This window comes from Berghia stephanieae, chromosome 2, assembly GCF_034508935.2.
Source record: "Berghia stephanieae isolate SIO BIC M18660-M18661 chromosome 2, UCSD_Bste_1.3, whole genome shotgun sequence".
Classification (NCBI taxonomy): Eukaryota; Metazoa; Mollusca; class Gastropoda; order Nudibranchia; family Aeolidiidae; genus Berghia; species Berghia stephanieae.
In genome coordinates this window covers 86,537,753-86,550,811 of record NC_088361.1, presented here as the reverse complement: position 1 = coordinate 86,550,811, position 13,059 = coordinate 86,537,753, and the positions used below count along the sequence as shown (strand labels likewise).

Genomic DNA, 13,059 nt, shown 5'->3' with positions numbered 1-13,059 from the left:
GGTATCATATTTTTCTATTTCTATGATAAAAGTAAAGTTAAAGTTAGGCAAACGAACGTCCATCGCCATCAGTTCCTCATTCATCCTTGAATTTCGGGAAATTGAGGAACCACCTGTTGCGTAAATCTCAGCGGATGATTTTTATTTACATTATTTCAATTTAAAATCAGGAAATTTAAATGCATACTGAACTTAAAATGCTCACGATCATTTTTAACCCCCCCCCCCCCTCCCTTAAAAAAAAACAAACCTGTAACAACAAAAAAAAAACCCCAAAAAACAAAACAAGAAAACAAACAGTAAAAAGTACCATGAAATAAATGATGTCTATACCATAATTGAGTCCAATGTTTTTCAAGTCAATGCGAACTAAAATAACAGTTCAGTTTTTCCACTTTGAGAAAAGAATTGGTAACTTTTTGGCGACCAACCAGTATTGAAGCTTCAAAATGTTTTAAAGCTCTCATTACATTTTTAATGATCTGTAGAAAGAAAAAAAATAAAATCTGGATTTTAAGCAATTAATTTCTTGAAACAAGAGGAAATAATAGTGACACCAATCATTTTACTTAGTCAACTAGAAATGGGGACATATAAGATCATTCTCACAATGATGAATGCCACATAAAACATACAAATACAAGCTAACTGAATTCTAAAGTTCCACCCAATATGCTCCTCTTCATGCCTAGAGAAGCATTTGATAAAAATATTTTAAAAACAATTAAGTTTCATCCACTAGTACTTGCAATTTTCTCTCTTTAAAAAAAATTCAATCTGAAAAAAAAATGAGACAGACATAAAGTCTTTATTTTTCTTTGAAATTGTATATTCTAAAGCAAACTTGATGGCACTCCTTTTGGCTACTTAATCATAGTTCATTCAAAGTCAAAGAACTCAATGTCTTTGATTTTCTAAAAACCTTATAAGAAGCATAGATTCTAGTCCTAGGAAGTCCTCTCACATCAAGTTGTTTACATTCATTTACTGGGTGGGGTTCCTGACCTCCCATAGCGGGCAGGGAGGTACATACTGTGTTTTCTATCCCCTTATATCTGTTATCCAACATGCTTTCTGTCTTTGTCTTGGAATGAGATTACTTGGTTTTGTCCTGGCACTGGCCGGAATCCTAGCTGGGAGGGAAACAGTCAAATGCATAGTTATTGTTTTGGGAGATGATATTTTTTTCATTGTAAATCATCTCTCTGTTATGTATTATTATTTTTATTTTGAATGTATAATGTAAGCATTTGAGTGTGTTCCTCTTTGTTGGATTTTGTGCTTGTGTCTGGATGAGACTTGTAGGTGATTTCAAACTAAGTACATTGGTGGTATGCTCTTGGAATCTACATCTGATCCCTATTTGTTCTTAATTCCCCTTTGTCTTACTTTTTCTTGGGTGCTTTAATTGTAATTCTAGAACTTTTTACTATCCCATTTTCTTCCTTTTTACTGGCGCTGATATAACCTAAATGTATTGCAAGCGCCGTAAAACCCTTAAAAACAAAAACAAACATTCATTTAAATTTAAACCTTCAACAACAATTCAGGATTATCATTGTGTGGATTTGTCTCTCCTGCAGTAGAACTTCTCTATCAGGAAATGTCCATTCGCTGTCAAGGTTGAACTGATTAGCTCTGGGTTTCCCGATTTGCCTTGGGAGGTGAAGATTTCAGTTTGAGTTGTCCCACAAACATTGCAGTACTAATGCCTTGTGTCACATGAAAGTAATCTGTCTATATATGAATGTAGGTAGGAAATGGACTGGATAAGAATAAGAAGTTTGGACTTCAAAATGGCTGGTGTACCAATGATATAGATTTTTCATTCTTTCTCTTTTCTTTAGAAAACGATCATTTCTTTTTTTTTTTTTTTTCATCGTGGGGTAGGGGTAAGAAGTTGTATGTTTCCGGTTTTAAAAAACAATATTTATTTTCGTTAAGTGTTACAGCAAGTTGCACCTTTTCGGGAGGGGTTTTTTTTTTGTTGTTGTTGTGCATGATATTCTTGTGAATTAATTCTTCAACATGCATCGCATTCATAGGCTGTTGATTGAATTATATGTTTTGTTGTATGGCACGTGCAAATAACATTTACACACTGTGTCTGATCAACCAAATGGGCAACAAAAACCACAGTGATGTCAAATGTCTGTTAATTTGCAGACTCATGGTTTATTCAAATAACTCTGGCAGTAACTGATGCATCTAAAGCAATGTCAACTGGATTTACGTAGTTGTCAACACCCTTAACTTTAACAAAACAATTCACTATCAATTGTTAACACAAAAATTTGACCCTGCCCCTGTACCTTTACTCATGATGTCAATATATTAGTCTGGACAAGGTTAAAGATGTTGATGCGAGTTCAGACTTGGGTCAACGCATCAACGCACCTTCTTTTGAATATAATTTGACTATAAATTGTGTTTTGTTTCCCATCTTGGAAGATGAAAGCCAGTGAGTGACACAGCGGATTAAACCTTAGAACATGTGATTATTGATTGGTGCTCTATTTGTAGTGTCTGTCTGGATAGTAACAACTTGACTTTTAAATGGGTGCTCATGCTTCATTTAATAGTGATATTTCAAGGCTGAGAATTGGTAAAAGTTGTAATGTAATTATCAAAATGAATGTCGGGCCCAGCCGAATTTGTCCTGATTAACTAGAGTTTTTTTCCCATTAGTTGGAGGTAAGTTATATAGAACAAAATTAATTCCCTGACATTTCGTTCTGATTATTATGTTTTTTGCATTATTTCATAATTTTCAGGATATTAAAGTTGTTGAGAAGCGAGAAGAGGAAAAATTGAAGTCCAAATATCCCAGTCTGACTCGTGGAGGGGGAGGCTCAGCTCTTTTAAATAAACGACTTCAAAAAGGAGGGGTAAGGATAGCTATGACCTTCAGACCAATTTATCAAACATTTTATGAACTTCAAAGTTTGACATTATATAACGTTTCATTGATCATTGATGTATTATAGTCATAAACTATTCAGGACAAAGTGACCTGTGGTGTGGCACTGTAGAACGAAATGATTTTAGGGTGGCTTCATTATTTCTGCATTGGAGTGAGTCAGTAGATGTAGTATTGAATAATATTATAGATATCCTTCTGCTCCTATGTATTTGAAATTTGTGTCAAATTACTGTTAATTGATTGATTAATTGATCTGGATTATTTCTAAAAGGGGAATTCTAGTTAGAGCCAATCTTTTCCTAATCACTAAATTATTTGTTTTGACTTTTGCACATTTTGTACTATTTTGGCTGACTTCTTTAACTTGTACTTATGTTTATCATTCCTATTTTTTTTTTTTTCTTTCTTTTTATCTCTTCACAGCAAAAATACTTTGATTCTGGAGATTACGCAATGGCTAAAGCCAAATTAAGTGCAAAACAAAAACCTCCACCTCCACCAGAGAAGATCATATCGGATGAAGCTGTTGGTGAGACTATTCCTACGCCAGAAAATATTCAGTCCAGAAAGCCGTCATTGGTAACAAGCAAGTTAGCTTCAGGAGAATTATTAGGATGAAGAATTGCCTCATGATGTTGTTTTTTAAATCTCTGTCGAGATCAGACCTGCCATGTAGACATAAATTCCAGTCTTGGTTTTAGATTTTCCTCCCACAGGATCTAATGATTTATTTATTTATTTTCTTTTTTAGCCTCCTGTCCAAATTTGAAAATTATATACTGCCATTGTAATACTTGAAATTAGGTATTTACTTTATCTGACTCTGTTTCATAAATACTGTTTTAGGTTTTAAAAATTAATATATAAAAATTGTAGCGTTGCTGATGGATAATAATGATATTCAAACATTTTAAATCAGAAGAATTGCTAATATCATAAATCCATATTATTCAGAATTTTCTTTTCCTATTTTCAAAAATATTATTGACCGGGGCAGGTCTGTGATAGGGTCACTAACTGCATCTTAAAAAGTTGATCAAGTGTTTCTCGCAGGCTCTTATATCTGGTGATTCATTTTAATAGATTTCATTGCACTTAACGTGAAACACAATCACCAGCACACAAGTTCTCACCCAAGTGGAACACAGTCAGTTCACAATTGTGACTTATATTATGTTTGTATAAGGTTTGAAAATTGACTGGGTCTGAAGAAAGGAATTGGTCGTAAAAAGAGGTGATAAGTCAAATTTCTAAATTGAAGAAAAAAAAAAAAGAATAAATCAAGACATCCTTTCTATTTTTTCATCCATTCCATTGATGCCTTTCTTCGATGTAATCTCAGTAAATCATTCTTTTTTTTTTTTACCCTAGAATTGGCTCATCAGTTTTTGACATGCCTTTCATTTCATTGAGCTCACTGTGTTAATTTTTAAGTTCCACCACCCACAAGAATTCAGGTACAAGTATGAGAAATGAGAAGTTTAAAATCAAAATTTGTTTGAAAACCACTATGGAGTCTTTTTTTACTGGACAAGTTTGGAAGTTGTCAATATGTTTTTATTTCTTAGTTACAAACATTTAATTTCATTCTATGGTGTAAATATGTCCTTTTCATAATCGCATTGACAAGATTTAGGTTTCATCTTCTTTGTTTAGCGATAGACAGCACATTTATATTTATATTGTGTGTGTATTTGTGAGAGAATGAATTTTCCATTAACAGTTATAAATGTTGAGTGATAAAGATTGAAAAGTATTTGTCTGTTGTAACGGATTTTATGATCCATACAGTAACGCAAAGAATAAGAAACTCATGGTGTGTCCTGATTTTCTTAAAATGTTGAGGCACATAGATAATCATGTATATAACACATTCCAATTTGAACTTCATATTAGAAACCTCTGCGCAGATTGTAGAGAAACACCAAGGCAAAATGATATGGTATTTTCTGTGTTCAATTAATTTTGCATTTAAACAAAAAAAAAAAAAAAGAGAGAAGAAATTTAGTACATTTTGTTATTATTTGATCCCAATTTACCCTATCTTTTAACTTGTGTCCTTTGTTTCAAATGATAATAATTAGGCTTCACTTTTGACAGTCATGAGATGCATTCTTTGCAATTTATCCGTAAGAAAGATAATGTATGTTTGTGCAAGTGTGTTGCAGATAGTAATGTAATCTATCATGCTAATGAATAGACTAGGCGGTGTCATCATAATATTATATAATTTGATTCGATCCAATTCAAATTAAATTATTGTTTTACATACATTGAGTTGTGAGGCAGCCTGGTTTTCGTTACAGCTGCTGTGGAGTGAGTTGAAGTTTTGTTTCTTTTGTTTGTTTGTGAAAACTATGAAACAGTTTGGTCAGTATCCGCTTTTCTGTCACAAATCATGTCTTAAAACTTTACTTGGTGCTAGCCGTGTTATAATTTGGAGGTACTCATTGAATTTACATTGAGTTGTAACTCTGACATCTTTGCCAGTGATCTAGAGAAAAGCTTTGTAATGTTGTCTAGTTTTCTTGAAAATATGATTTCAGGTTATACATTTTTGATCTCTAATTTTACAGTGCTTCAGATGTCAATTACCTGAAAATGAACTTGAAGAAAGAAAAGCATCTTTGGGGGGGGGGGGGGGGGGGGTTGCAGTAATAATTAGGTGGTTTGTAGAAAATCACAGTCACTTGTACAGAACAATTTCTTTCACTCATTATGTACTGCCAGCAACAGTTGTTCTCTCCTCTTTTCCTCCATTATGTATCTTGAAGTTATGTTGTCATTTTGTAAGTATAATTTTGCAGCACTAAACTTATATAATTTTTTGTATATTAATTACCTTGATAATGTAATGAAACTTGATTTCTTCTTCTGTATTTAAAGAAAATAATTTTGAAACAATTTTTTTTTCTTATATTTAAATTTTTACTTTAATTATTTTTTTTTTTTCTTTTCTTTTTGCGTTTTTCTGTTTGTTTTTTTTTTTTTTTGTTTTTTTTTTTTTTTTGTTTGATTGTAAAGGATTGTAATAATATGTAGTCACATCATCATCATCATCATTGTCTTAAGAGACAAGAAAGTGGCTTTACTTCTTTTCTTGCTATTGTCAATATGAGATCTGTTAACTTGAAATCATTTTTCGATTATGTGACCGATATCAACCATTATGTTGAAAGTGAAGCTTTTGGAACATTTTGATTGTCAACTGTCATTAACTAGTCAATTGCCGTACTCTGTAACAACATGTATTTAAAAATTTGGCCAGAAAACTCATCATTCAAATATCGTTAGATTTGAATGACCCTCATTTTGGCAAGACCTCTCAAACCTGGTTAATTCTAAGGTGTTCGTGTGGGAGGTTGAAAAAGTATTTTCCTGGAATACATTGATAATTCTCTAAGATTACACCACTGTTAAAGGGTTATAACCTGCCTTAGGATGAATTATTCACATTTAAAATCTTAAATGATTTTCAATTTTGCTCTCAAAAATTTGAATTTGTTAGTGTCAAAGTTACCTTTGTCAGTTAAAGAGAAACAACTATAAATGGCTTTTATTCTTTTCAAGGTAATATTCTGACAAAAACATTTTGCATACTAACCATCTAACCATTATATTTTCAAATTGTCAGAGCGTTATGATTTGTGTGGATTGATACTTGATGTGAGTGTGTTTGTTATGTTGTTAGACTTCCAAAAAACAATCCTTTTTCAATCTGAACCCAGCCAAAATCTGTGAGAGTGGTGACTGGCTCAAAGCACTTGACAATATCACTCCACTACGAACTTAACAGATTCTCACCTCTGAATGTATGACACTTCAACTTTTGTTTTATTGTTTGTTTTATACGATTTATATATATTGTGAATTATCGGGTATCACCCTCTTATGTGGATATGTTATTCCCCATAGAGCATGTGTTTAGTTTTGCCATTTTCTGATTTTGTGTAAAAATGTTTGAAGAATTTCGGGGGAAAATTTTGGATTTGAATTTAAATAGTAACTGGATAATGCACCATCTAAAAATATTAGGATTGATATATGTTACGAACTCTCTTCTGATGCCTGGATATAAGACCCCGTAGTAGGCTGAAACATTAAAAAAAACTTTTCTCGATTTGTTATTTCTCCCTGATGCATTGTTTCTTAGATAATTACATATCGTTGGTGTCAGATAAAAGTTTAAGATTAAATTTTTTGATCAAACTCAAGAGTGACATAGACTATAATTTTTCCAGTCTGAAAGTATGACCATTCACGAATTTCGCAGACAAAAGTTGAATAAGGTTTTAGCATTTTAATTGTGTTGTCAATTTTTTCCCCCATTTTTTAGTTTTGGTTTGACTCTTATTCTCTTCTCTCAAACAACACAGTTTGTGGTCACATAGTACAATTAGTGATCAACGAGCTGAGATAGTGTAAGATTATAGGGTTACAAAGTTCTTTTTCTTCTCCGCTCTTTAAGAAGTATGCAGTGTTTTTAAGAAACACAGTTAAAATTTTGGCCTGAAAACTCGTCCTTCAAATATCAACTCATTGAAATGACCCTCATAGAGTTACAAAGTTCTCTTTCTCCTTGATCTTAAACAACATTGAATATTTCTCGTGTTTGTGATAGTCAGAGCTTTTATAATAAAGCTCTTTTTCTCCTTGGTCTTGGAACAGAAGTGAATATTTCTCGTGATTGTGTCACCAAAATTTCCATGTTGTAATGATATTTGTTGATATTGTCATGTGTAATTTGTAAGGAGATTTGCATTAAATAAAAGTTTACTGATCTCTAAGCTGTTTCTAAATGTAGGAAATTTTGAAAAGGTGTCAGAAACTAGATCAGTTATTTCTGTCAATTGCATTGTATAGATTTTAGTTGAATAGAGGAACAGATTAGAAGTCCCCAGTTTTTCTTGCCTGTAGGCCCTTTGCTTGTTTTCATGTACAAAATAAGGGGTCATTTGCATTCCATTCAAATTTGGTATTGTAGGAAAACACTTGAAAATGAGATTTGAAAGATGCCCAGCCAGAAAAAATAGATCTCATTCTAGGAAATGTCTAATTTAAAGCATTCTATTTGCATTTTGATAACTATAGTAAAGTTGTTCGTCATGTGGCTTTTTTTTTTTACCAGGTGAACAATGTGTTTTCTAAACATTAAACAAGAATCATAAAACTCCCATGGTGGGCAGGAGATCACTTGCTGTGTCTTCTATCCCCCTTTATATATTTTCCGAGTTTGCTTTCTGTCTTGGAATGGGATTGCATGGCTTTGTCCTGGCTGGGAGGGAAACAGGCAAATGTATAGTTACAGTTTTGGAACAAAAAAAAAAAGTTCAGGATATTATTTTTTCCTTGTAAATCATCTCTCTATTATGAACTGTTCCTTTTTTTTTGGTTTTTGTTTTGAATGCATTGTGGTTTGCTAACATTTGAGTGTATTTAGTGGGATCCTGTGCTTGTTTCTGGATAAGACTTGTAAGTGATCTCAAACTAAGTATGCAGTTTGCTTTCGGAATCTACATCTGTTCCCTATTTGAACTATTACTTTCTTTCCCTGTGTGCTTTCAATCGTAGACTTTGAATTTTTTGACTGTCCCATTTTACTAGCACTGAAATAACCTTAATCTGTCACAGACGCCGTAAAACATAAACATAAATATCAGAAAATCATTTTATTTTTCTATGGTGACGAAATTAGATTTTAGTGAATTATTTATTGATTTATATTTTATTGTTATTTTTATCATCCTCATCATCTTCAAGATTGCTATTATTGTTATTATTATTATTATTATTGTTATTATTATTAGTGTTTTCTTTATTTGTTTTCACTTTCACATTTTTAAAGATTTCGTCATTTGAATTTGTGATAAAGACCATAAATGTTTCATTATTCGACTTATTTTATAAAACTGCGAAATGATCTAAAATAAATACTTATTTTAAAGTCCAAAAATGGGTATTGAGAGGGACGTGTTTCTAAATGTTTTTTTTTTTTTTTCTTTGGTCTGCCATTTACATGTTGCATCATGTTGTAATATAAGAGATAGAGTAGAGTTGTAATTGTAAAAATGGTAAATTACGTAATATCTGCTAATAAAAGACTTTGTGTGTTTGATGAACCTTCACAAAATAAATGTTTTATATTCTTATCTGCAAATTCCTGTCATTTTATGTTTATGCCTTATGACAATCAGGGTGCATTTTTATTTCAGGGAATGACCCGAGAAGAAGGTTAAACATTGGTACATAATTGTGAACCTGTCACTTGAAAATTTTGTGTCAAGTATGCACAGATTTTAGTGTTGTTATATTAATGTATATGATGGGGATGCAATGTTACAATTTCTTTTGGGTTGTTGTTTAATAAAGAACCCATTTGAGTTGATACAATGTTAAATTGTCTCTATTTACACATTGAGTGCCATTCCTCTAATGGCATGGGAACGTTGGCTTTCTGGTGGTGGTATCTACATTGGGCCACACCATCATTATCTCCTCAAGCCATCTGTCCTGTCCTTGTTGATTCGTGTCTTTTATCTGGAAAGAGGCCATTAGGTTTTGTCTCAGGCCCTGTCTTGAGTCTTTCATTGATAGGTAGAATGGTAAATGGATGTATCTTTCTGTTAGCGATAACTAGTAAATCCCTTGTAAATTGTAAATCATTTCTCTGTTTTGATTTAAGTTACATGTGTGATGTTCTGATAAAAGTTGTTTGATATCTCGACTGTTTTTAAGAAATGTGCAAATACAGACATTACAGTAAAACTAGAGCCTGTAGAAAGTTTAGTATAATGTGATTAAATATGTGGAACTCTGTCCCTAAATGAGATATTTTGAAAATTTATATGTCATTTTACGTTTGCTCAGGACGGATTTTGAAGTGGGGTCTTCTGACCTCCCATGGTGGGCAGAGAGATCACTTGCTGTTTCTTGTCCCCCATATCTGTTTTACCCTTTCCATGTTTCCCTCTATCTTTGTTCTGGATTGAGATTGCTCTTTTTTCTGGTCCTGGCAGTGGTGCTTAGCTGGGAGGGAAACCGTTTCATGTACAAAACCTTTTTTAGCAATGATAGATGTGTTTAAAATGTCTTGGCGCCTATAGGATATTTCTGATTGTATGAATACACTATGCATCAAAATGTGGGCAATTAATTATTTCATAATGTCACCAAATTTTGTTCACCTGCTCTTTCTTATTCTCAAATTGCTGTGTTTGAAAGAACCCCTATTCCAACGTATCGGTCGAAGAAATCACTTGAAAGGAATTGTGCATCAAAGTGCTGTAATTGATTTTCCTACTGTAGAGAAATGTGCACCCGTAAACTTTAATGAGTGGCTGAAACTTGTTTATGGTGACTCATGTGTTGACATTCAAACATTTCAAAGGTATGTTAAGCGTTTTACTGGAATTGATGCTGCCTCCAGTCATGACCACGCTCTCAATGGTCATACACAAACTGCATCAGCCGTAGCAAATCACATTAAAAAAAAAATTGACAAACTTATCTCATTCAATCATTGGATGACATAATGAAACACTTTGCAAAGGCTTGAAATTTCATAGGGAGACGTTGGACATATTTTTAGAGAAACCCTGGGTTACAGAAAGGTTGTGCCCGTTAGATGCAGAGAATGCTGACACAAATGATCGCATTGAAGATGCAGTTTTTGTAAAGTGAAGTTGTAGAACAACCTTCTTACAACCCTGGTTTAGTTCCAAATCAATTTATCCCTTTCTCAAGACTTAAGCGGTGATGCCAAAACTCCGTTTTCACCTGAAAAAACTCCGGTCTGGAGCAAAAAATTCCGGGCTCCGGGCAACTTCCGTCAAATTCCGGTGAGGTCAATTTGTTCCAAGGATACACCCCCCCCCCCCCCTCTTCCAACCAACACATCATCATCATTGCCACTAGTATTACAACCATCATCACTACCACTAGCGGGTGGTTGGATGGGAGCATCACCCTTGAATCGTATACCTATGATGTTCGCATGGGTGTACGATCCGATAGTGATGTCGTTTCTTCTTCTCTTTACTAGCCTATCCTGCTTCTTTGGTTTGTGATTGTATTTTTGACAGGGGATTTTTTTTTTTTCTGTAAATCTTCTGCCTGTTTGTTCTTGGTTATTTATAATTTAGCTTATGATATCTTTAGGTTATGATTTTGATTTACATTTGTACTATTTTTGTTAGATTGCTTGTTTTTTTTGTTTCAGCGGTCTCTCATATAACCTCAATTGTGTTGGAAGAGACCTAAAGCAACAAACAAAAATCACTACCACTACTACTGCAACCACCACCACCAACTCATCATCACTACCACTACTACTACAACCACCACCACCACATCATCATCAGTACCACAACTACTACTGCAACCACCACCACCACCACCACATCATCATTACTACTACTACCACAACTACTACATCATTACTACCACTACCACTACTACTACAACCACCACCACATCATCACTACCACTACTACTACAACCACGACACCACATCACTACCACTACTACTACACCACCACCGCTACATCATCATCAATACCACAACTACTACAACCACCACCACAACATCATCATCACTAACACCACTACTACAGCCACACAACCCATTCGTCATCACTACTACTACTGCAACCACCACCACCACCACATCATCATCACTGCAACTACCACATCATCATCACTACCACTACTTCACCAGCATCACATCACTACCACTACTACTACAACCACCACCACCACATCATCACTACAACTTCTACTACAACCACCACCACATCATCATTACCACTATTACTACTGCAACCACCACCACCACCACATCATCATCACTGCAACTACCACATCGTCATCACTACCACTACTACTACAACCACCAGCATCACATCATCACTACCACTACTACTACAACCATCATCACCACCACAACTACAACCATCATCACCACCACTACATCGTCATTACCACTACTACTACCACCACCACATCATCACTACCACTACTACTGCAACCACCATCACCACCTCATCATCACTGCAACTACCACTACTACTACAACCTACACTACCACATCATCAATACTACAACTACTACAACCACCACCAACACCACCACTTCATCATTACCACTACTACTACAACCACCACCACCACATCATCATTACTACCACTACCCCAACTACTACATCATTACTACCATTACCACTACTACTACAACCACCACCACCACATCAGCATCACTACCACAACTACTACAACTACGGCACCACATCACTACCACCACCGCCACATCATCTTGGGTGGGGTTCCTGACCTCCCATAGTGGGCAGGGAGGTACTTGCTGTGTCTTCTATCCCCTATATCTGTTTTCCAACTTGCTTTCTGTCTTTGTCTTGGAATGAGTTATTTGGTTTTGTCCTGGCCCTGGCCTGAGTCCTAGCTGGGAGGGAAACAGTCAAATGCATAGTTATTGTTTTGGGAGATATTATTTTTTCCTTGTAAATCATCTCTCTGTTATGTATTATTATGTTTTTTATTTTTAATGTATAATGTAAGCATTTGAGTGTATTCCTCTTTGTTGGATTTTGTGCTTGTGTCCGGATGAGACTTATTTATAGGTGATCTCAAACTAAGTACATTGATGGTTTGCTCTTGGAATCTGCATCTGATCCCTATTTGTTTCCAGTTCCCCTTTGTCTTCCTTTCTCTTGGGTGCTTTAATTGTAAATCTAGAACTTTTTACTATCCCATTTTCTTCCTTTTTACTGGCGCTGATATAACCTAAATGTGTTGCAAGCGCCGTAAAAACCTTAAAAACAAAACAAACAAAAACATCATCATCACTATCACTACTACAACTATCACCCCACATCATCATCACTACCATCACAACCACATCGTCATCACTACTACTACTGCAACCACTACCACCACCACATCATCATCACTGCAACTACCACTACAACTACCACTACCACATCATCACTACCACTACTACTACAACCACAAGCATCACATCATCACTACCACTACTACTAGAACCATCATCACCACCACCACATCATCACTACCACTACTACTACAACCACCACCACCACATCATTACCACTACTACTACAACCA

The 13,059-nt window shown here is 34.6% G+C and overlaps 1 protein-coding gene across 1 annotated transcript in view; it reads left to right on the top strand.

Annotated features, from left to right (window-relative positions):
* The window catches only part of LOC144965730 (cAMP-regulated phosphoprotein 19-like), a 6,169-nt gene extending 1,966 nt beyond the window's left edge, over positions 1–4,203 (top strand). The window contains exons 2-3 of the mRNA XM_078901370.1: positions 2,775–2,888; positions 3,347–4,203. Of these exons, the coding sequence (XP_078757496.1) occupies positions 2,775–2,888; positions 3,347–3,541 (309 nt within the window). The 3' untranslated portion in view covers positions 3,542–4,203. The remainder of the gene's footprint in view (positions 1–2,774; positions 2,889–3,346) is intronic.
* Positions 4,204–13,059: the final 8,856 nt, after the last annotated feature.